The 24,031-nt window shown below is 37.4% G+C and overlaps 2 protein-coding genes across 2 annotated transcripts in view; both read right to left on the bottom strand.

Moving 5' to 3' along the window:
• Nucleotides 1-15,076, bottom strand: part of LOC133609473 (suppressor of tumorigenicity 14 protein homolog) — a 22,911-nt gene extending 7,835 nt beyond the window's left edge. The window contains exons 1-12 of the mRNA XM_061965083.2: nucleotides 13,116-15,076; nucleotides 12,894-13,023; nucleotides 12,708-12,832; nucleotides 7,427-7,494; nucleotides 7,132-7,325; nucleotides 5,261-5,356; nucleotides 4,968-5,187; nucleotides 4,773-4,906; nucleotides 4,611-4,708; nucleotides 4,432-4,535; nucleotides 687-820; nucleotides 384-488 (exon numbers count right to left, since the gene is read on the bottom strand). Coding sequence (XP_061821067.2) covers nucleotides 384-488; nucleotides 687-820; nucleotides 4,432-4,535; nucleotides 4,611-4,708; nucleotides 4,773-4,906; nucleotides 4,968-5,187; nucleotides 5,261-5,356; nucleotides 7,132-7,325; nucleotides 7,427-7,494; nucleotides 12,708-12,832; nucleotides 12,894-13,023; nucleotides 13,116-13,175 — 1,468 coding nt within the window. The 5' untranslated portion in view covers nucleotides 13,176-15,076. The remainder of the gene's footprint in view (nucleotides 1-383; nucleotides 489-686; nucleotides 821-4,431; nucleotides 4,536-4,610; nucleotides 4,709-4,772; nucleotides 4,907-4,967; nucleotides 5,188-5,260; nucleotides 5,357-7,131; nucleotides 7,326-7,426; nucleotides 7,495-12,707; nucleotides 12,833-12,893; nucleotides 13,024-13,115) is intronic.
• Nucleotides 15,077-15,177: 101 nt separating this feature from the next.
• The window catches only part of tmprss7 (transmembrane serine protease 7), a 32,153-nt gene continuing 23,299 nt past the window's right edge, over nucleotides 15,178-24,031 (bottom strand). The window contains exons 13-16 of the mRNA XM_061966006.2: nucleotides 18,915-19,086; nucleotides 18,582-18,850; nucleotides 15,796-15,932; nucleotides 15,178-15,724 (exon numbers count right to left, since the gene is read on the bottom strand). Coding sequence (XP_061821990.2) covers nucleotides 15,551-15,724; nucleotides 15,796-15,932; nucleotides 18,582-18,850; nucleotides 18,915-19,086 — 752 coding nt within the window. The 3' untranslated portion in view covers nucleotides 15,178-15,550. The remainder of the gene's footprint in view (nucleotides 15,725-15,795; nucleotides 15,933-18,581; nucleotides 18,851-18,914; nucleotides 19,087-24,031) is intronic.

A 24,031-nucleotide genomic window follows, 5' to 3' on the forward strand; every position in this document is an offset into this window, starting at 1 on the left:
CTGTGGCTGTAGGTAACCTCCTGATGTAGTTTTAAAAATATATAATCATTCTACAAGATGGCAGTAGCTGCATTTGAGGCTTCATGAGTGGCCAGCAGCTTTAATTCGCTCTGCTGCCGCACTTTGTCATACTGTTGTTTACCTTTATCACTTTCTCATGCAATCCACATCATTATCATTGAACCTATCAAAATGAGTTGCATTTCAACATAACATTCTCCCTTCTCTGCTTATAGTAAATGTTGTTATGGATATATTGAAGTTGTTTAATAATAAAATCTACAATTTACTTAAAGTAAATGATATGCTTTTACTCTGAAAAGATGTGAGATTTAAGATTCCGGTCTAAGTGTGTTTGGGTGCTGCTTCTTATTGTGACTTACAGCATTTGGCCTCATCCCGTCCATCTGGGCAGTCTCGCACTCCGTCACACACTTTTCTTAAAGGGACACAACGACCGTCTCCACAGCGAAACTGACGAGGACACACTGCGCGCACACACACACACACACACACACACACACACACACACACACACACACACACACACACACACACACACACACACACACACACACACACACACACACACACACACACACACACACACACACACACACACACACACACACGCAATACCAGCATGTACCGTGTCTGTCAGCAAAAAGTGCCAGCGTGGGACTTACAGCCTTCCGGAGAGAAAGCCTTGTAGAGCAGGTGGAAACCTTTGTGGGTTACAGATTCGTCCGAGTGGAAGTGGATGGAAAGCGGAGACGAGTAGATTCGCCTCTTGCTGCTGTCTGACACCGGGTTGCACAGCCTGGAGGAGTCATAAGCGATCACAAAGAGCAGTGGTGTGATTATTTCACAGGGATGGAAGTTCAAACAAATTCAAGTAAAATAAACCTTTAGAGTTTTATGAATTTATTCTATTTTTATTTATATTGAATCTGGTCATCCATGGCTTATAAGAGCCATCAAAAGCAATCATATTGAGCAGTCATGTGATTATATCAAGGGGATGGAAGTTAAAATAAATTCAAATAAGATAAACCTCTATATATTTGTATATATATGAATTTACTTTTTTAAAATGTTTTATTTTATTTTTCACGTGGTCATTCATGGCCATCAGAAGCAATCATAATTAGCTGTAATATGATTATTTCACATTGATGGAAGTTAAAATACATTCATATGAAATAAACTTCTATATTTTTATGAATTTATTTTCAAATGGTTTTCATCCATTCATTAAAAGCCAATATAATGAGCAGTAATGATTATTTCATGGGGATGAAGTTTAAAATAAATTAAAATAAAATAAACCTCTATATTTTTATGAATTAATTCTCTTTTTAAAATATTATATCTTTTTTTATAAAGTGGTCATCAATGGCTTTTTAGAGCCATCAAAAGCAATCATAATGAGGAGTCATGATTAAGTTAAAATTAATTCAAATAAAATACACCTCTAGATTTTTGTATTTTTATGAATTTATTCTCTTTTTAAATATATTTGTAAAAATGTTTTGATGTGTTCACCAATGGCAATCAAAAGCAATCATAATGAGCTGCCATATTATTTTACAGAGATAGGAGTTTAAATAATCACAAATAAAATAAAATGTTATATTTTTAAGAATTCACAAATTGATTTTTTCAATTGTTTTTTATGCGGTCATCCATTACTCATAAGAACCATCAAAAGCAATCATAATGAGCAGTCAAATTATCATTTTGCAAGGATGGAGGTTACATTAAATTAAGATAAAATAAACCTCTATATTTTTGTATTTTACATGAATTTATTCTTTTTTAAAAATTTTGTTTTTTAAAAATGTTTTTAAGGTGGTCATCCAAGGCTCAGAAGAGCCATCAAAAGCGATCACAATGAGCCATCATATAATTTATTTACGGAATGGAAGTTAAAGCAAATTAAAATGAAATAAAATTCAATATTTTTATGAACTTATTCTTTATTTTTTATTTTATTTTTACGTGGTCATCCATGGCTCATAAGAGCTATCGAAAGCAATCATAATGACCAGTCATGATTATTTCACAGGGATGGAAGTTAAAATAAAATATATTAAAATAAAATACAATTCTATATTTTTATGAACTTATTCTAATTTTACATTACTTTTAAAAAAATTTTTTAATGTGGTCATCCATGGCTCATAAGAGCCATCGAAAGCAATCATAATGACCAGTCAAATGATTATTTCATAAGGATGAATGTTAAATTAAATTAAAATAAAATAAACTTCTATGTTTTTGTATTTTTATGAATTTATTCTATTTTAAACATTTTATTTAGTAAATGTTTTTTATGTGGTCATCCAAGGCTCGTAAGAGCCATCAAAAGCGATCACAATGAGCTGTCAAAAAATTATTTCACGGGATGGAAGTTAAAATAATTTAAAATAAAATAAAATTCTATATTTTTATGAACTTATTCTCTTTTTAAATGTACTTTAATGTGGTCATCCATGGCTCACAAGAGCCATCGAAAGCAATCGCAATGAGCAGTCAAATTATTATTTCACAGGGATGGAAGTTAAAATAAAATAAATTGAAATCAAATAAAATTCTATATTTTTATGAACTTATTCTTTATTTTTGAATGTTTTGAATGTGGTCATCCAAGGCTCAGAAGAGCCATCAAAAGTGATCACAATGAGCCGTCAAATAATTATTTGGGACGGAAGTTAAAATAAAAATTTCAGGTAAAAATCAACCTTTCATATTTTTGGACTTTCATGAACGTATTTGTGGAGGGAGATGTAGCCAGCGCTGCCTGCAGGAGCAAAAGTCACCGCCGCTGTCCATGGTGCTGAGGACGGGCACCATCGGGCAGTGCAGACAGCGAGACACAGCCGGCAGGTGATTAGATTTCACAGGTGGTACGTGTTCATCTAATCATCTGTTGTCTTTAACAGTGAGCGGTCGGGAGCAGGAGGAGGAGAGAGGCATGACACAGAGGAGGGCTGAAAAGTCGAGTGTCATATGGATATTGTGGACAAAATAAAAACCTTTGTTAAACCAGAACAACGGTCTCAAGCTGACGTGTGTGATCCACCAAACCTGTTAGGAGGTAACTTCTACAGCATGGGTGTCAAACTCTGGCGCACAGGCCAAATTTGGCCCGCCGTGTAATTTCATTTGGCCCTTGAGGCAATATCAAATTAACATTAGAGCTGGCCCGCCGGTATTGTACAGCGGCGGTGCATTCACAGCTAATACTCATACTTGCCAACCCTCCCGATTTTCCCGGGAGACTCCCGAATTTCAGTGCCCCTCCCGAAAATCTCCCGGGGCAACCATTCTCCCGAATTTCTCCCGATTTCCACCCGGACAACATTATTGGGGGCGTGCCTTAAAGGCACTGCCTTCAACGTTCTCTACAACCTGTCGTCACGTCCGCTTTTCCTCCATAAAAACAGCGTGCCGGCCAGTCACTTACTATATGCGGCTTTTACACACAAGTGAATGCCATGCATACTTGATCAACAGCCATACAGGTCACAGTGAGGGTGGCCGTATAAACGACTTTAACACTGTTACAAATATGCGCCACACTGTGAACCCACACCAAACAAGAATGACAAACACATTTCGGGAGAACATCCGCACCTTTACACAACATAAACACAACAGAACAAATACCCAGAACCCCTTGCAGCACTAACTCTTCCGGGATGCTACAATATACAACCCCCGCTACCACCAAACCCCGCCCCCCAACCACCAAGTTAATGTTGATATTTACCTCAGAAGGCTGCAAATAGAAAAGAGGCATTACATTTTTTTATTTACATTTTATTTAATATACCATAGATGTTTTTTTGTTTGTTTTTTGAAAGTTGATTTTGCACTATTAAGTTATACAAGCGTTGCTTGTTCCATATTCAGTGTTAAAGCAAATCAGTGTAGCAAACTGAGCAATAATTAACGTTTTATTCATGCACTTTCTCTCGCTACTTCAAGGCTTGAATGTTTGATTCATTCATTATTGTTATTTTATTTTCAAATGTATTATTAGCCTGTGGAAAAAGTTTATTTTGATATTTACTTCAGAAGGCTGCAAATAGAAAAGAGGCATTCAATTTTTATTAAATTTTATTTGATATGCCATTGATATTTTTTGATTATTATTATTATTATTATTATTTGAAACTCGATTTTGCATGTCACTATAAAGTTATATAAGCCTTGCTTGTTCAATATTCAATGCAAAACTTGTTTGGGTCCCTATTAAAAGATTAATTTGTTCAACCTTGGCCTGCGGCTTTGTTCAGTTTTAAATTTTGGCCCACTCTGTATTTGAGTTTGAAACCCATGTTCTACAGTATTTTTTTTAAATGTATTTGTACAATTATTTGCAGCAGCAGGTACAGTATATCCCCGACACTCTGCATGACTCACTTGACTCCGCCAACGTCCAGCCAGTCCTTCTCGCAGCCATCCGACGACCCCTGGATGTCTACCGTCACTATCGTCATGGAGATCAGGTATCCAGGCAACGGTGCCTGATGGAGAGATGAGGGAGCTTGAATGCTGGGGGCGGGGGGGTTATGTCTCACACTTATTGTTTTCCTACTCACTCGTAGCGTCCATCTGCAGTCGACATTAGGAGGGTAGTAAGAAGGGTGGTGCGGGGAGGAAATGGAGCCATTCCAGGAGGAAAGTGAGCCTCCGCAAGCTGCGGGGAAAGATGGCCGCACATCAACAGGAGGCCCTTAGGACAGACACAAGTAGTTGCCAACCTGCTTTGGGGACGGCCTGGAAGTAAGCTTTAAAGATAGCGCCCTCCCTCTGTCGGCTGAAGGACAAGGTGACCAACATGACGTTCCCGGAAGAGGTCAGGCTCATGGCGCCGGGCGAACCCTGCCCGCACCACCTATGTCGACATCGACATACGAGTATAAAAAGAGCAGGTAAAAATTGTGAGTATACTGTACCTGGCGAGGATCTTGTTCTGCAAAGGAAGCAGGAAGTCGTAGGCCGACAGCTTGTGAGCGCCGCAGCTTCCCGGCGCCGCTCCCTGCAGGGCGAGGACGAGCAGCCGCACCACGTGACCCGGCGGCACGCGGAGACGCCACTGGTAGTACAGCTTCTTGGGAGCCACCAGGCTCAGGGTGCGGTTGACGCCGTGTTTAGCGTACAGGTCGAAGGACATCGCTGCGTAGAGGCGGAGATAGGACGTTAGCAGCGGGCGGGGGTTCTGGAACTTTCTCCCGCATGAAAAGGTCACCTTGGAAGCCTAGCTGCCACTTCCCGCCCTGGAGACTTTGTGGGTTCTTTATCTTGTCGGATTTCTCCTCTGATTCATAGTCGTCAGGGTCTAACCCTACAAAAAAAAAACATTTTTGTGTTTGCAAACCTTACAAAAGCAGATGTTTCTAGTAAAACTCACAAAGATACATTAATACAGGCATTATTAGACATAATGCATGTCTGAAGCAATACAAAATAGTTTCAAGCATAACTCCTAAATAGAGATGTCCGATGATGGCTTTTTTTGCCGATATCCGATATTGTCCAACTCTTAATTACCGATACCGATATATACAGTCGTGGAATCAACACATTATTATGCCTAATTTTGTTGTGATGCCCCGCTGGATGCATTAAACAATGTAACAAGGTTTTCCAAAATAAATCAACTCAAGTTATTGAAAAAAAATGCCAACATGGCACTGCCATATTTATTATTGAAGTCACAAAGTGCATTATTTTTTTTAACATGCCTCAAAACAGCAGCTTGGAATTTGGGACATGCTCTCCCTGAGAGAGCATGAGGAGGGGGGGGGGGTGTATATTGTAGCGTCCCGGAAGAATTAGTGCTGCAAGGGGTTCTGGGTATTTGTTCTGTTGTGTTTATGTTGTGTTACGGTGCGGATGTGTTTGTTATTCTTGTTTGGTGTGGGTTCTCAGTGTGGCGCATATTCGTAACAGTGTTAAAGTTGTTTATACGGCCACCCTCAGTGTGACCTGTATGGCTGTTGACCAAGTATGCATGGCATTCACTTGTGTGTGTGAAAAGTTGTAGATATTATGTGACTGGGCCGGCACGCAAAGGCAGTGCCTTTAAGGTTTATTGGCGCTCTGTACTTCTCCCTACGTCGATGTACCACTCCGTACAGCGGCGATTTAACGAGTCATACATTTTACTTATTGAAACCGATACCGATAATTTCCGATATTACATTTTAAAGCATTTATCGGCCGATAATATCAGCAGTCCGATAATATCGGACAACTCCTAATTTCAGCATATTCATGTGCACCTGGAAAATGTGTCCCCAGTCATAAGTACAACACGAAACGTACAGTTCATTAAAAGCTTCGATTTGGGTATAAATGTCAAAGGTAACATTACCATCATCTTTGACAATCAAGGCATAAGTATAACAATCCACATTTTGTATACTATCAAAGTGTTGACACATGGCACATAGCTCTGCCCCCTCTCACTCTGCAGCAGGAGATGCAAATAATTGCTTTTGCAACATCTAGTGGACACAATTAGAACAGCAGTTTCTTTCATTCCAAATTACAGCTCTTTTTTTATACTTGGCAAACTCATCTCGCGGGCCAGGTAAAACTTGTGTGCGGGCCTTATCCGGCCCACGGGCTGGACGTTTGACACCCCTGGTAAATCAGGGGTGTCAAAAGAGCCCGCTCCCAGTCTGTGGAATGCTCTCCCTGACCACCTGAGGGCACCACAGACTGTGGATGCTTTTAAAAAAGGCTTAAAAACCCTTCTTTTTTTTTAAAAAGCCTTTTTTTTAGATATATGCATACTAGTTCTAGCTATTTGGCTGTTGCAGTTTTTATTTTTATTTATTTTTTATTATCTTTTTATTTTTTTAATACACTGTAGCACTTTGAGGTTGTTTACTCAATGTAAAGTGCTTTTTACAAATAAAATCTATTATTATTATTATCAACTATATGATTGAGTGGCAGGACAGAACAGATTGAAAAAAATAAATAAATAAAAATGTTAGTTTTTTTTTCAAAAAGATTAAGAATCGTGAAAAACAAAAATAGCATTTCAATCAAAAATGCATATTTTTGACAGCCCCAGTAATGATATATGTATTTTTTTGACTACCCTACCCAATAGTTGCAGCGTGACGTCATCTTTCTCAAAGTAGTACCGCTGCTCATGTCGGCCGTCCCACAGCACCTTGGTGCTGCCGGGAAGTCGGCGCTGCAGCCTCTCCGGGCTGGACCTCCGGATCGCCATGGCAACGTAATGCGGTGCGTAGAATTGGCTCCAGTAGAAGACGTTGAGGCCCGATGCTCCTTCACTGCCGCACACGGCGACAATAAATCGCATGTCACTCAATAACAGTACACTAAGTGTACCAAAGTACACACTAGGAAGTATTCATACACCGTATTAGCGTACCTGAAGGCGGTAATCCCTGAGCGCAGGTAGTAGGAGCTCCACGGAGAGGACTTGTAGACCTCTGACAACTGTTGGAAGGACAAAATAACAATAGAGTAAGACGTGGCTGGTACTCAACTGCAGAGAGTACCATGGGGAGTATGGTGTGATACTGTAAATACTTCCAGCTTTACAGATACCAGCTGCAAGACAACAGCATGATTAATGAGGAATGACAAAGATGTCGATATTGGTATTTTGATTGACAGCCACACAGTACAGTGTATTACATCATACATATTATTGCACAGAAGGCCCGAGAGCCAAATCTGGTCCGTCACATCTTTTCATTTGGCCTGCAAAAGCCTGGAAATATTACAGTCAATACAATACTTTGTCTTATTAAATGTGTTTGTTCTTTACAATTTGACGGAAAAAAACTGAGGGCTGTCAAAATCAACAAGTTAACTCATCACATATAATACTGCATCAATCATGTACAGTACAGGCCAAAAGTTTGGACACACCTTCTCATTTCAAAGCGTTTTCTTTTTTTTTCATGACTATTTACATTGTAGATTGTCACTGAAGGCATCAAAACTATGACACCTGTGAAGTGAAAACCCTTTCAGGTGACTACCTCTTGAAGCTCATCGAGAGAATGCCAAGAGTGTGCAAAGCAGTAATCAGCGCAAAGGGTGGCTATTTTGAAGAAACTAGAATATAAAAGATGTTTTCAGTTATTTCACCTTTTTTTTGTTAAGTACATAACTCCACATGTGTTCATTCATAGTTTTGATGCCTTCAGTGACAATCTACAATGTAAATAGTCATGAAAATAAAGAAAACGCATTGAATGAGAAGGTGTGTCCAAACTTTTGGCCTGTATTGTATATAGGTTGATTTATCACACACTAATTGTATTTGTGTCAAAGTATTGGTCTTTTCTTAGGCAAGTAATAACCTGAAGTTAATCAAGATGAATCTGATTTGAAAATGTTATCATTTGACAGCAGTTAAAAAGTACATGTACTGCATATCTTTATTATCTAATAATGCAATAAATATTATATTGTCATATATTCCATTTATTTGTACAAATAAACATTTAAATATCTGCTTGGCTCATGATTGCAAAGCAAGTTATCCATCAAATTGACGCTGTAAAAATGTTAATAGATTTTACTGTAAAAAACCAGAGGCTCATTTGCCAAAATTTTAGCTTAAAAAAACAACCTGTGGTAATATATTTCTATTTACAGTAATACACCGTAAAACAACGACCATAGATTTTACCATACAAAAACAGTTATATCCTGTAAAAACTATAATTTTACAGTAAATTCAGGCACCTGAAATGCCAGTTTTAATAGTAAAACTACTTTTTTTTAATAGTGTACGAAACAAATATATGGAATCTAAATAAATGCAATAATATTTTAAGGGGAATCCTGATACATTAATAGTCATATATTATTATTGTGATGTGGCCCTCAATGAAAACAAGTTTGACACCCCTGCTCTTTAGAGAGTAAAGTGTAATAAATACTGCAAATACGCCCAGCTTTACAGATGCCGGCCGTGGAGGCATTGAGCAAAATGTGCATTATGCTAAAGACGTATTAGAATACTGTAAAACGTCACATTAAAAAAATGTAACAAATATGTATATTTTTAAATAGAATACATTCATAAAAATAAAAAAATCTAGGTTTATTTTAATATAATTTTTTTTTTACTTCCATCCCAGTGAAATAATCATGACTGCTCATTATGATTGCTTTTGATGGCTCTAAAAAGCCATTAAAAACCACTTCATAACAATATATATAATAATTAAAAAAGAGAATTATTCATAAAAATATAGAGGTTTATTTTATTTGAATTTACTTTAACTTCCATCCCCGTGAAATAATCATTACTTCTCATTATATTGGCTTTTAATGGATGGATGACCACATTAAAAATAATTTAAAAAAATACATTAAGGAGAACAAATTCATAAAAATATAGAAGTTTATTTTACGAAACCCAAAACCAGTGAAGTTGGCACATTGTGTAAATGGTAAATAAAAACAGAATACAATGATTTGCAAATCCTTTTCAACTTATATTCAATTGAATGGACTGCAAAGACAAGATACTTAACGTTCGAACTGGAAAACTTTATTTTTTGCAAATATTAGCTCATTTGGAATTTGATGCCTGCAACATGTTTCAAAAAAGCTGGCACAAGTGGCAAAAAAGACTGAGAACGTTGAGGAATGCTCATCAAACACTTACTTGGAACATCCCACAGGTGAACAGGCTAATTGGGAACAGGTGGGTGCCATGATTGGGTATAAAAGTAGATTCCATGAAATGCTCAGTCATTCACAAACAAGGATGGGGCGAGGGTCACCACTTTGTCAACAAATACGTGAGCAAATTGTCGAACAGTAAAAGAACAACATTTCTCAACGAGCTATCGCAAGGAATTTAGGGATTTCACCACCTACGATCTGTAATATCATCAGTTGGGTAGTTTGTTTTGTTGTCTTTTTTTGTTGCCATTCGCAATAGTATGACATTTTTAATGTCTCTGGACATCGTATGTGATGCCATTTAAGGCAATCATTTAATTTAATCACTTTTTAATAACCCGCGGACACCCTGTAATTTGCTCATTCATTGAACAATATGTGGATTTTAGCATTTTGTTGGATGCACACTGAGCGACAGCTTTAGCAGCTGATCCCAGGTACTTCATGTCACCTGTGCTTTTGTCCAAACTCTCCGGTACAGCTGACCTTTTGCTCCAGAAATCCAAATCCTCTTTCTCACATCTCTTTCCAAACCTCTCCTCTGCACAGACAATGATGTCATTCAAGGCTTTCTGCTCGTCCTCACTGCCTGCCTGAGCCTAGTCTGCCTACAAATGAAGGGCTTGTGCTCAACCCTGAAAAAGGGCCCGGACCCTGGGGGATCTTCGGACCCCTTTGGACACACACACGTATACACACTGACCAGCTCCTGTTTCGGCTTTACGTTTAACCCAGAAAACACCACAAAGCAAATGACGACGGACGACAAAAAGGGATTATGAAGGCAAAAAATGGGGCAGCGGTGTGTTCTTGAGCCAACTTAAGTAACAATTTAAAGCCTGAGCCTGCATGTGGAACCGCAGCTCGGTGAATAAATACAAAGAGCTCTGGATGTGAATATTGATTGATTGATTGATTGAGACTTTTATTAGTAGGTTGCACAGTGAAGTACATATTCCGTACAATTGACCACTATATGGTAACACCCCAATAAGTTTTTCAACTTGTTTAAGTCGGGGTCCACTTAAATTGATTCATGATACAGACATACACTATCATATATACTTTCATCATAATACAGTCATCACACAAGATAATCATCAAGGTTGAATTATTTACATTATTGAGCTGGATGAAGTGGCTGGGGAGAGGGAAATCTGGGCTTCCCTGCTTAGGCTGCTGCCCCCGCGACCCGACCTCGGATAAGCGGAAGAAGATGGATGGATGGATGGATGGACAATTGCAACAACTCATTGTCAGAGGTGACGATTACGTTCAGAAGCGATTCTCAATTCAAACCGATCTTTGCAATACAATATTTGGTATAAAAATTACAATAAAACCTTCTCAAAACAGCTTACAAAAACTCCTCTTGACGTATATGTGCAGCAAGTAAGCGCGGATTATGCCCCAAAAAATACTTAAAAATGTATCCTTAAAAAAAAAAAAAATTTACTCATCAAATTTTTGGGAATCATTTTTATTTCATGATTCATAATTAAACCATTTTTTAAATTTTTTAAAAATAGGTTTTTGAATGATAATTTTTTTTAAACTAATACATTTAGAAAATGGTGAAATATTGTTGTTTTTTTAAAATCTTTTAAATTAAAAAAAAAAAAATTTGACTTATAAAAAACTATTAGAAATTAAAATAATTTTCAAAAATAATAAAATACATTTCTTGAATACATTTTCAAAATTGTTTAAAAAAAACATTTAAAACATTTTCAAAAATCTATTTAAAATGTTATTAATTTTTGAAAATTATGAATCATGTACACAATTACAGAACATGATAGAAAAATGATTTTTAGATTTTTTTGGATTGTTTAAGGGTATAATTCTCAAAAATAAAAAAAACATTTTTCAAAATACATTTCCTAAATCACTCTAAGAAAATAATTTCAAAACATTTTCAAAAAATCGATAAGAAAAAATAAATTTTTGGAAAATATTTATGAAAAAAAAGTATATTTATCAAAAAAATATATTTTTGATGAGTTGATTATAATTATTTTTAAAGGATACATTTTAAAAATACGTTTTTTAGACATTTTCCACGCTGACTTGCCAACACATACGTCAGCAGTCAAGAGGAGCTTTTGTAAACTGTTTTGAAAAAGTTTTATGTAGGGATGTCCGATAATGGCTTTTTTGCCGATATCCGATATTCCGATTCTGTCCAAGTCTTAATTACCGATACCGATACCAACCGATACCGATATATACAGTCGTGGAACTAATACATTAGTATGCCTAATTTGGACAACCAGGTATGGTGAATATAAGGTACTTTTTAAATAAATAAATAAAATAAGATAAATAAATTAAAAACATTTTCTTGAATAAAACAAAAGGTAAAACAAAATAAAAACAGTTACATAGAAACTAGTAATTAATGAAAATGAGTAAAATTAACTGTTAAAGGTTAGTACTATTAGTGGACCAGCAGCACGCACAATCATGTGTGCTTACGGACTGTATCCCTTGCAGACTGTATTGATATTTATTGATATATAATGTAGGAACCAGACTATTAATAACAGAAAGAAACAACCCTTTTGTGTGAATGAGTGTGAATGGGGGAGGGAGTTTTTTTGGGTTGGTGCACTAATTGTAAGTGTACCTGATACCGATAATAATAAAAAAAAAATGATACCGATAATTTCCGATATTACATTTTAAAGCATTTATCGGCCGATATTATCGGACATCTCTAGTTTTATGGTAATATTGCAATAAATTACAATCGCCATTTTGAGGCGAATGGATGTTTTTCAGCACCCCTAGAAAAAGGTGTTTCTAATATTTTGGTTATTTAAATATTATAGTGTGAGTTTTATTTTCTTAAAGGAATATCAAGCCTTCAGTCAACACATTGACCGGACACAGAAAACACACAAAGCAAATGACGAGACAACAAAAAGGGATTAGGAAAGCAAAAAAAATGGTGCAGCGGTGTGTTTTTGAGCCAAGGTCACAGGGACTGGACTTACGTAACGGTTCAAAGCCTGAGCCTGCAGGTGGAACTGCGGCGAGGAGCAGTCGGCCAGCTCCGAGGAGAAGCTCAGGTTGGGGAACTCCACGCTGCATCCCAGGAAGAAGACGCAGGAGGGCGGGGCTGCGACAGGGAAAGAAGGGAGTTGAGACAAACCAACGAAGGAGCAACGAGCTGGACTCACACGCCAAGTAGTGGACGGCAAACGCCACAACGGCGGCGCAGGAGAAGAAAGGCAGGAGAGCGGACGTCCATCTCCTCCAGGTGACACATGCAGGGGGTGCCTCCTCTTCTTCAGGCTGGGTGGGGTCCTTCTAAGCACACATGAGCAGCACTTATAAGTCTGACAAGTTCAGTCGGATCGTTCCAGAAATGCTCCTCAAGGTAACGCAAAGTGGCGACTTACCTGCCCACGCCCGAAAACGCAGTACACCTGGCAGCTTCGACTTTTGGGGAGAGTCCTCATAGCTCTGGTTTAGCTCTGAGGAGGCGATGTGCAACGATACCTCAGGCATAGACACCATCCAGAGAGAGGACCCCCGTCCTCACCACCACTTGGTTTCTTCTGGGGTGGGGGCTCAGATATCCGACCTGCGGCGGGCATTCATCTGCTCCGCTTTTTACCTGGCCGGCAAGTGTCAGCCGGAGTCCCAGCATGCATTGCAGTAAGGGTGGGGGCGTGGGGGGTGGGACAAAGCGGCCACTATGAGGCGGCCGCAGATTTTGTGTACAAACGTCCTCCATGTGTGGACAAAGTGTCACAATTGTAAAGGCTTGAATGCTCCGCAGGGGGCGACCGGCGAGACCCCCGACCACTAATCTGGCATCAAATGACGTGTGGGAGGAGCCAAAGTTCAAACTTTGCTTTATTGAACAAACGCAGCACCTGAGAACAACAACAATGTCGTTTTCACCAGAGATCGACCGATGTGGTTTACAGATACCGATTATTTGTAGTCAAGGCGGCCGATAACGAGGGTTGTCAATCTTTGGGCACCACACGATTCGATTTTTGGGGGGCAACGATTTGATTCAGAATCGATTCTCAATTCAAAATCAATACTTTCTTAATAACATTGGGTGCCACTTCTATGATTAACTACATTCCTCCATTAAATAGACAAACAGCAGTGATACATTTCTCTATGACTTAAAATAAAACTTGTTTTGGGTAATAAAAATCTACCCAAACATTTAATAAAGTAAAATACAAATAAAACAACAAGAGAAATATCCTACACTTCTCTTTTCTAAAGTCAATCTTGTCGGAGGCAGATATTTACATATATCCGAATTTAAGTTGTACTTCTTTTATTTCATAGTCATATTTGAAAACAGCTCGTGTTTTCCATTTCTTCTCTTGCTGCTCTGTCTGCAAGTAAACTGTGTGTGTTAACCTTGAGGCTTTGGAATGTAAGAAGGAGCGATAATAAGCATTTGTTTTGGCTAGAGACACAGGACTGCCAGGGACTTAAGGGGGGAGAGGGTGTTTCGGGGGGCAGACCAGTTTGGCGGGGCGATAGAATGTTCTATGCTGGACTGGTCTCAAATGTACATCTGCAAAGCTTTGCAAATATATTACAAAATACCTATTCTGTCTCTGGTGGTTTTTCAACTCAGCTTTAAGTGTCGTAAAGAGCTTGGGAGCGACTTGTGACTTGAATTCCCTGGGAGGAACAACTGGTCCAAAACGCAACAATCTATACAGCAGATATGATCATCTGCATCAGAAACTGGAATTTTGGACAGTTTCAGCAAAGGAGAAGGAGAATTCTCACAAGAACTGAAATAAATGTTCTGGAAGATATCAAAACATATTTGGGAAGAATTACTGTTGAGAGTATTTGTTATTCTTAAGCAAATAGAAAATAGGGCTCCAGTAAAAATAGAAGTGCTATCTAATCATTAAATATTATTTTTAATACTAAAAATTGGTGCCATATATTGGATCTGCTCATTTGGTTCTGTTGTTGCATTTACGTCAAAATGGCAAATATCGGCACCGATAATCGGTCGATCTCTAATTTTCCTGCCATCATTATTATTAGAGATGTCCGATAATATCGGACTGACGATATTATCGGCGGACAAATGCTTTAAAATGTAATATCGGATATTATCGGTATCATTTTGAAAAAGTAAAATGTATGACTTTTTAAAACGCCGCTGTGTACACGGACGTAGGGAGAAGTACAGAGCGCCAATAAACCTTAAAGGCACTGCCTTTGCGTGCCGGCCCAGTCACATAATATCTACGGCTTTTCACACACACAAGTGAATGCAAGGCATACTTGGTCAACAGCCATACAGGTCACACTGAGGGTGGCCGTATAAACAACTTTAACATTGTTACAAATATGCGCCACACTGTGAACCCACACCAAACAAGGATGACAAACACATTTCGGGAGAACATCCGCACCGTAACACAACATAAACACAACAGAACAAATACCCAGAACCCCTTGCAGCACCTCAACCCCCCCCCAACCCTGCCCACCTCAACTTCCTCATGTTCTCTCAGGGAGAGCATGTCCCAAATTCCAAGCTGCTGTTTTGAGGCATGTTAAAAAAAATAATGCACTTTGTGACTTCAATAATAAATATGGCAGTGCCATGTTGGCATTTTTTTCAATAACTTGAGTTGATTTATATTGGAAAATCTTGTTACATTGTTTAATGCATCCAGCGGGGCATCACAACAAAATTAGCCATAATAATGTGTTAATTCCACGACTGTATATATCGGTATCGGTTGATATCGGTATGGGTAATTAAGAGTTGGACAATATCGGAATATCGCCATTATCGGACATCTCTAATTATTATCATTACATCTATTTACGGTGATTCAGGATCAATGTGGCTGTGGATCCAGGAGGTGAACTTGGTGACCCTGGTGTAGACCCCGGGAAGGTTGGGTCTGCCGCAGCCCGCCCCCCAGCTGACGATGCCAATCAGGAACCAGCGGCCCCCGCCTGGCGCCCGGCAGGACAAAGGGCCGCCCGAATCTCCCTGAGGCGCAGAGAACAGTCAATGCGGACTCTGGGGGAGGTCATTGATCAGGTGATTGTGGGGGGGCTCACCCTGCAGGCATCCCGCTCCCCGGACGGGACCCCGGCACACAACATGCGGGGCGACACCAGGCCGTAACTTTTCTTGCAGTCAGTCTGGCTCATGACGGACACCTCGGCCTTCTGCAGCACGGACGGCAACGCCTTGTCTGCGGGCAGGAAGTGACATCATCGTCGTCATCCACGGGTGTGGCGGGCTGTTTATATTGTATACGACAACTTAGCTTTTTACCTCATCAAAAAGATGACATAATCATGACTTTAAACACGAGTGTTGTGTTTCACGCCATACTTTCAACCCTCTGCTGGCCATAACATTAGGTACACCTGCACCGTCAAATGAGATTCAAACTCAAAGTTTGTGGTGTTATTGCACGTAGAACAATAAGTTTAATATAGTGCTTGCAAACTCACAATTGAATTAGATTCCATTGCGAGGAGGTGACGATTCGATTCAGAATTAATTCCAAATTCAAACCAATCCTCGCAATATACTATTATTATTATTGCTATTATAAAAATGACAAAATATTTTCAAAACAAAAGCTCCTCTTGACTGCTGACGTATGCAACGGCGGACAAACCCGAACACCCCGACAACCTCAAAAGCAATGCTGGCCATAGGGGTTGATAGCCCGGGCTTTTAGCTCGGTAGACAATGTGCTCGACTTTCATGCTGGCGACTTGGGTTCGAACCCCTGGCGAAATGGAAATGGCAGGAACCGAACCAGGTCGGGCAGCGAGTAGGTGCGGGAATTGCTTGAAAATTTTATTTTTAAACATTTATTCTTAAAAAAAAAATAATAAACTTATTATAAATCATCTTTTTTGGGGGAATTTTTTTCAAAATTAACTTTTTTTATTTTAAATCGAATTTTGAAAATAACCATTTTGTAAATGTATTACATTTTTATTATTTATTAATTTTTCAAAAATATTTTGAAAAATGTATATATTAAATTACAGTTAATATGCCTCAAGAAACAAAATATATGACTAAGGTGTGTACCTTCAAAATTAACTAAAAAAAAAAAGCTAGCATGTTAGCACCAAATAAAATATATAACACTTAAGTGAATATTTAAAAAAATAGCTAAAACCTAGAATGCTAATGTTAACATGCTAACACAAAAATATATAACTTGTAGGTGTATATTCATAAAATTAGCTAAAAACCTAACATGCTAACATTAACGTGCTAGCATGAAATAAATATATAACTTTTAGGTGAATATTTTTTTTAAATAGCTAAAAAAAACAAGCACGCTAATTTTAGCATGCTAACCGTTAATATGCCTCAAGAGACTAAGGTTAGTACTTTCAAAATGAACAAAAAAAGCTAGCGTGCTAACAGTAAATAAAATATATAACTTGTAAATGTATATTTATAAAATTAGTAAAAAATCTGACACGCTAACATTAGCATGCTAACAGTTATTTTTTTTTTGCAAGGAACGGAAAGTAACGCGCAGCGAGTAAGTGCGAGTAAAACATTTATTTTTAAAATATTGATTCTTAAAAATTATATATATATGTATATAACTAACTTATTATAAATCTTTTTTTTTTTAATCATTTTTTAAAGATTTATAATTTTCTAAAATCTAATTTGTTTTAAATCGATTTTTGAAAATATTCCTAAAACCATTTTGAAAATGTATTACATTTTTATTATTTAATAATTTTTCAATGGTACTTAGAAGTTAGTTAGTCAGTTAATATGCCTCAATAAACAAAATATATGACTAAGGTGTGTACCTTCAAAATGAACTAAAAAAGCTAGCATGCTAGCACCAAAAAAATATATAGCTCATGTGAATATTTTTTTTAAATAGCTAAAACCTAGCATGCTAATGTTAACATGCTAACACAAAAATATATAACTTGTTCATAATTCATAAAATTAGCTAAAAACCTAACACGCTAAAATTAACATGTTAGCATCAAACTTGAAGGTGTATATTCATAAAATTAGCTAAAAACCTAAAATGCTAACATTAACATGCTAGCATCAAATAACAAAATGTATAACTTTTAGGTGAATAATTTCTAAAAAAAAATGCTACAAACTGAGCACACTAGTGTTAGCATGCTAACAGTTAATATATAAGGTTTGTACTTTCAAATTGAACAAAAAAAAGCTAGCGTGCTAACAGTAAATAAAATATATAACTTGTAGGTGTATATTTATAAAATTAGCAAACAATCTGACACGCTAACATTAGCATGCTAACAGTTATATATATTTTTTAAAGATTTAGAAAATACTTTTAAATTTATTTTTTTTTTAAATAAAATTATGAAGCAATTTAGAATTGGATAGAATCACGATTCAAAGTTGAATCCATTTTTTTTTTCAAGCACCCACACAATATTTATATTATTATTATTTAGATACAATAGTGTGCTTTATTGTAATATAAATTTAATTAATATTCAACTTTCAGCGTTACGATATTAGCGCAACACAGCAAATTCTAACATAGGCAATTAGGTAGTCACGTTTTTAAGGCACATTGCTGCCATCTAGAGGACTGGAGTGGAACACAGCAATACTTTTCTATCAAAAAGTCACTTACATTAGGCAAAAAAAAACACCGTTTTGGAAAAAATAATGTGTTTGCCTGCGCTAGCTTAATGCAAAGTAGGGCAGTGAAGATTCTAAACCACTAGAGGGAGCTGTGGTGTACAAAAAGCACACTAGTGCACGTTATCGCCACCTACAGGACTGCAGTGGAACAAGCAAAATGGCCAGGAAGCAAACATTTTTTACACCTGCTGAGGTTCTGCTTCCTCACCTTCCTCCGAGCGATACCCCCAGCCCGTGACCCAGCAGCGATGTCTGGCGGTGACAGCGTGGGAGGCGGCGGGCAGGCACACGGGCTGCACCAGCGGGCCCAGCGAGGGAGGCCACGCCCTCTTCAGCCTCAGCAGGGCCACGTCGTAGTCGAAGGTGTAGGCGTTGTAGTACTCGTGGACCACCACGCGCTGGATCTCCGCCACGTGCTTGGCGCCGCCCTGCGTCAGCACCCCCAGGTGGGCCCGCCAGCGCCGCGGGTCGGACAGCCTGCGGGGTTAAAGGTCAAACGGGTAGAGCGGCGACTGTTCGGGCGCAACGACGGCGGGCGGACCTCTCTTTGCTGAAGCAGTGGGCCGCTGAGATGAGCCAATCGGAAGAGAGCACAGAGGCGCCGCAGAACAGGTGGCCGGAGAAGTGGAGGCTGACCTGCCAAGGCCACTCCCCTTCCTCTGAGTTGACTCCGCCCACAACACGATGGGACGCAGGGGCGGGGCTCCCGCAAGCTACAGAACAAAGCACGACACTCACATTATAGAATTATTTATAATAGAAATAATAGTAATTAAAATAATTAGAAAAGGCAATTTAAGTATAAATTGTATTAAAGTGGTACTTAAATGCTGATAAAACGTAGAATTATGGAAAATTAATGTAGAAATGTCTCACATTTTAAAGACCTGACACTGTACATAGTATGAATCTTAATATGTTACATGAATGTTAACATCAGTTTAAAAAAAAAAAGTGTAAAAATGGCCATAATGCTAACATTTCTGTAACACGGTCGCATAATATATTAGCCAAAAACCTAACATGCTAACTTTAGAATGCTAACAGTTAATATGCTTCAAGAAACAAAATATACGGTATGACTAACATGTTTGTAGACTTTCAAAATGCTAGCATCAAACAACAAAATATATAACTCCTGGTGAATATTATTTTAAAAATAGCTAAGAAGCATCGAATAAGCATCAAATAAAATATATATATATATATATATATATTTTTTTTTAAATAGCTTTTTTTTTTTTTAAATACCATGCTTACGTTGACATGGTAGCATCAAATAACAAAATGTGATTTTTTTTCGAATAACTAAAAACCTAGCATGCTAGCATCAAATAAAATATATATCTGTAGGTGACTATATTTTTTAAATAGCTAAGAACCTAGCATGTTAGCATCAAATAACGAAATATGTGATTTTTGTTAAATACCTAAACACCTGGCATGCTAACATTGGCATGCTAGCATCAAATAACAAAATATATATCTTTAGGGGAATATATTTTTTTTTAAAAACTAAGAATTTAGCATGCTAGCATCAAATAACAAAAAGCTAAAACCTAGCATGCTAGCATTGGCACGCTAGCATCAAATAACAAAATATATATCTGTAGGTGAATATTTGTTTTTAAATAGCTAAGAACCGAGCATGCTAACATTGGCACGCTAGCATCAAATAAAATATATATCTGTAGGTGAATCTTTTTTTTTTAAATAGCTAAAAACCTAGCATGCTAGCATTCGCATGCTAGCATCAAATAACAAAATCTATATCTGTAGGTGAATTTTTTTTTTTATAGCTAAGAACCTAGCATGCTAACATTAGCATGCTAGCATCAAATACAATATATATTCGTAGGTGAATAATTTTTTTAAATAGCTGAGAACCTAGCATGTTAGCATCAAATAACAAAATATGTGATTTTTTTTTAAATACTTAAAAACCTGGCATGCTAACATTGGCATGCTAGCATCAAATAGCAAAATATATATCTGTAGGTGAATATTTGTTTTTAAATAGCTAAGAACCTAGCATGCTAACATTAGCATGCTAGGGGACCCATTACCTCCCTGCTTGGCACTCAGCATCAAGGGTTGGAATTGGGGGTTAAATCACCAAAAATGATTCCCGGGCGCAGCACTGCTGCTGCCCACTGCTCCCCTCACCTCCCAGGGGGTGAACAAGGGGATGGGTCAAATGCAGAGGACAAATTTCACCACACCTAGTGTGTGTGTGACAATCATTGGGACTTTAACTTTAACTTAACGAAATATGTGATTTTTTTTTTAAATACCTAAAAACCTGGCATGCTAACATTGGCATGCTAGCATCAAATAACAAAATATATATGTGTAGGTAAATATTTGTTTTTGAATAGCTAAGAACCGAGCATGCTAACATTGGCACGCTAGCATCAAATAAAATATATATCTGTAGGTGAATTTCTTTTTTTTTAAATAGCTAAAAACCTCAAATCAAATCAAATAACAAAATATATATCTGTAGGTGAATTTTTTTTTATAGCTAAGAACCTAGCATGCTAACATTAGCATGCTAGCATCAAAGTAAATATATATCCGTAGGTGAATAATTTTTTTTAAATAGCTGAGAACCTAGCATGATAGCATCAAATAACGAAATATGTGATTTTTTTTAAATACCTAAAAACCTGGCATGCTAGCATCAAATAACAAAATATATATCTGTAGGTGAATTTTTTTTTTTTTTAAATAGCTAAAAACCTAGCATGCTAACATTAGCATGCTAGCATCAAATAAAATATATATTCGTAGGTGAATAATTTTTTTAAATAGCTGAGAACCTAGCATGTTAGCATCAAATAACGAAATATGTGATTTTTTTTAAATACTTAAAAACCTGGCATGCTAACATTGGCATGCTAGCATCAAATAGCAAAATATATATCTGTAGGTGAATATTTGTTTTTAAATAGCTAAGAACCGAGCATGCTAACATTGGCACGCTAGCATCAAATAAAATATATATCTGTAGGTGAATTTTTTTTTTTTAAATAGCTAAAAACCTAGCATGCTAGCATTCGCATGCTAGCATCAAATAACAAAATCTATATCTGTAGGTTAAATTTTTTTTTTATAGCTAAGAACCTAGCATGCCAACATTAGCATGCTAGCATCAAATACAATATATATCCGTAGGCGAATATTTTTTTTTAAATAGCTGAGAACCTAGCATGCTAGCATCAAATAACGAAATATGTGATTTTTTTTTAAATACCTAAAAACCTGGCATGCTAACATTGGCATGCTAGCATCAAATAACAAAATATATATGTGTAGGTAAATATTTGTTTTTGAATAGCTAAGAACCGAGCATGCTAACATTGGCACGCTAGCATCAAATAAAATATATATCTGTAGGTGAATATTTTTTTTAAAAAATAGCTAAAAACCTAGCATGCTAGCATTAGCATGCTATCATCAAATAACAAAATATATATCTGTAGGTGAATTTTTTTTTATAGCTAAGAACCTAGCATGCTAACATTAGCATGCTAGCATCAAATAAAATATATATCCGTAGGTGAATAATTTTTTTTAAATAGCTGAGAACCTAGCATGATAGCATCAAATAACGAAATATGTGATTTTTTTTTTAAATACCTAAAAACCTGGCATGCTAGCATCAAATAACAAAATATATATCTGTAGGTGAATATTTGTTTTTGAATAGCTAAGAACCGAGCATGCTAACATTGGCACGCTAGCATCAAATAAAATATATATCTGTAGGTGAATATTTTTTTTTTTAAATAGCTAAAAACCTAGCATGCTAGCATTAGCATGCTAGTATCAAATAAAATATATATTCGTAGGTGAATAATTTTTTTAAATAGCTGAGAACCTAGCATGTTAGCATCAAATAACGAAATATGTGATTTTTTTTTTAAATACTTAAAAACCTGGCATGCTAACATTGGCATGCTAGCATCAAATAACAAAATATATATCTGTAGGTGAATATTTGTTTTTAAATAGCTAAGAACCGAGCATGCTAACATTGGCACGCTAGCATCAAATAAAATATATATCTGTAGGTGAATTTTTTTTTTTAAAAGAGCTAAAAACCTAGCATGCTAGCATTCGCATGCTAGCATCAAATAACAAAATCTATATCTGTAGGTGAATTTTTTTTTTTATAGCTAAGAACATAGCATGCTAACATTAGCATGCTAGCATCAAATACAATATATATCCGTAGGCGAATATTTTTTTTTAAATAGCTGAGAACCTAGCATGTTAGCATCAAATAACGAAATATGTAATTTTTTTTTAAATACCTAAAAACCTGGCATGCTAACATTGGCATGCTAGCATCAAATAACAAAATATATATGTGTAGGTAAATATTTGTTTTTGAATAGCTAAGAACCGAGCATGCTAACATTGGCACGCTAGCATCAAATAAAATATATATTTGTAGGTGAATATTTTTTTTTTTAAATAGCTAAAAACCTAGCATGCTAGCATTAGCATGCTAGCATCAAATAACAAAATATATATCTGTAGGTGAATTTGTTTTTATAGCTAAGAACCTAGCATGCTAACATTAGCATGCTAGCATCAAATAAAATATATATCCGTAGGTGAATAATTTTTTTTAAATAGCTGAGAACCTAGCATGTTAGCACCAAATAACGAAATAAGTGATTTTTTTTTAAATACCTAAAAACCTGGCATGCTAACATTAGCATGCTAGCATCAAATAACAAAATATATATCTGTAGGTGAATATTTGTTTTTAAATAGCTAAGAACCGAGCATGCTAACATTGGCACGCTAGCATCAAATAAAATATATATCTGTAGGTGAATTTTTTTTTTTTTAAATAGCTAAAAACCTAGTATGCTAGCATTATCATGCTAGCATCAAATAACAAAATATATATCCATCCATCCATCCATCCATCTTCTTCCGCTTATCCGAGGTCGGGTCGCGGGGGCAGCAGCCTAAGCAGGGAAGCCCAGACTTTCCTCTCCCCAGCCACTTCGTCCAGCTCCTCCCGGGGGATCCCGAGGCGTTCCCAGGCCAGTCGGGAGACATAGTCTTCCCAACGTGTCCTGGGTCTTCCCCGTGGCCTCCTACCGGTCGGACGTGCCCGAAACACCTCCCGAGGGAGGCGTTCGGGTGGCATCCTGACCAGATGCCCGAACCACCTCATCTGGCTCCTCTCGATGTGGAGGAGCAGCGGCTTTACTTTGAGCTCCCCCCAGATGACAGAGCTTCTCACCCTATCTCTAAGGGAGAGCCCCGCCACCCGGCGGAGGAAACTCATTTCGGCCGCTTGTACCCGTGATCTTGTCCTTTCGGTCATGACCCAAAGCTCATGACCATAGGTGAGGATGGGAACGTAGATCGACCGGTAAATCGAGAGCTTTGCCTTCTGGCTCAGCTCCTTCTTCACCACAACGGATCGATACAGCGTCTGCATTACTGAAGATGCCGCACCGATCCGCCTGTCGATCTCACGATCCACTCTTCCCTCACTCGTGAACAAGACTCCGAGGTACTTGAACTCCTCCACTTGGGGCAAGATCTCCTCCCCAACCCGGAGATGGCACTCCACCCTTTTCCGGGCGAGAACCATGGACTCAGATTTGGAGGTGCTGATTCCCATCC

This window comes from Nerophis lumbriciformis, linkage group LG07 (genome assembly GCF_033978685.3).
Source record: "Nerophis lumbriciformis linkage group LG07, RoL_Nlum_v2.1, whole genome shotgun sequence".
Classification (NCBI taxonomy): Eukaryota; Metazoa; Chordata; class Actinopteri; order Syngnathiformes; family Syngnathidae; genus Nerophis; species Nerophis lumbriciformis.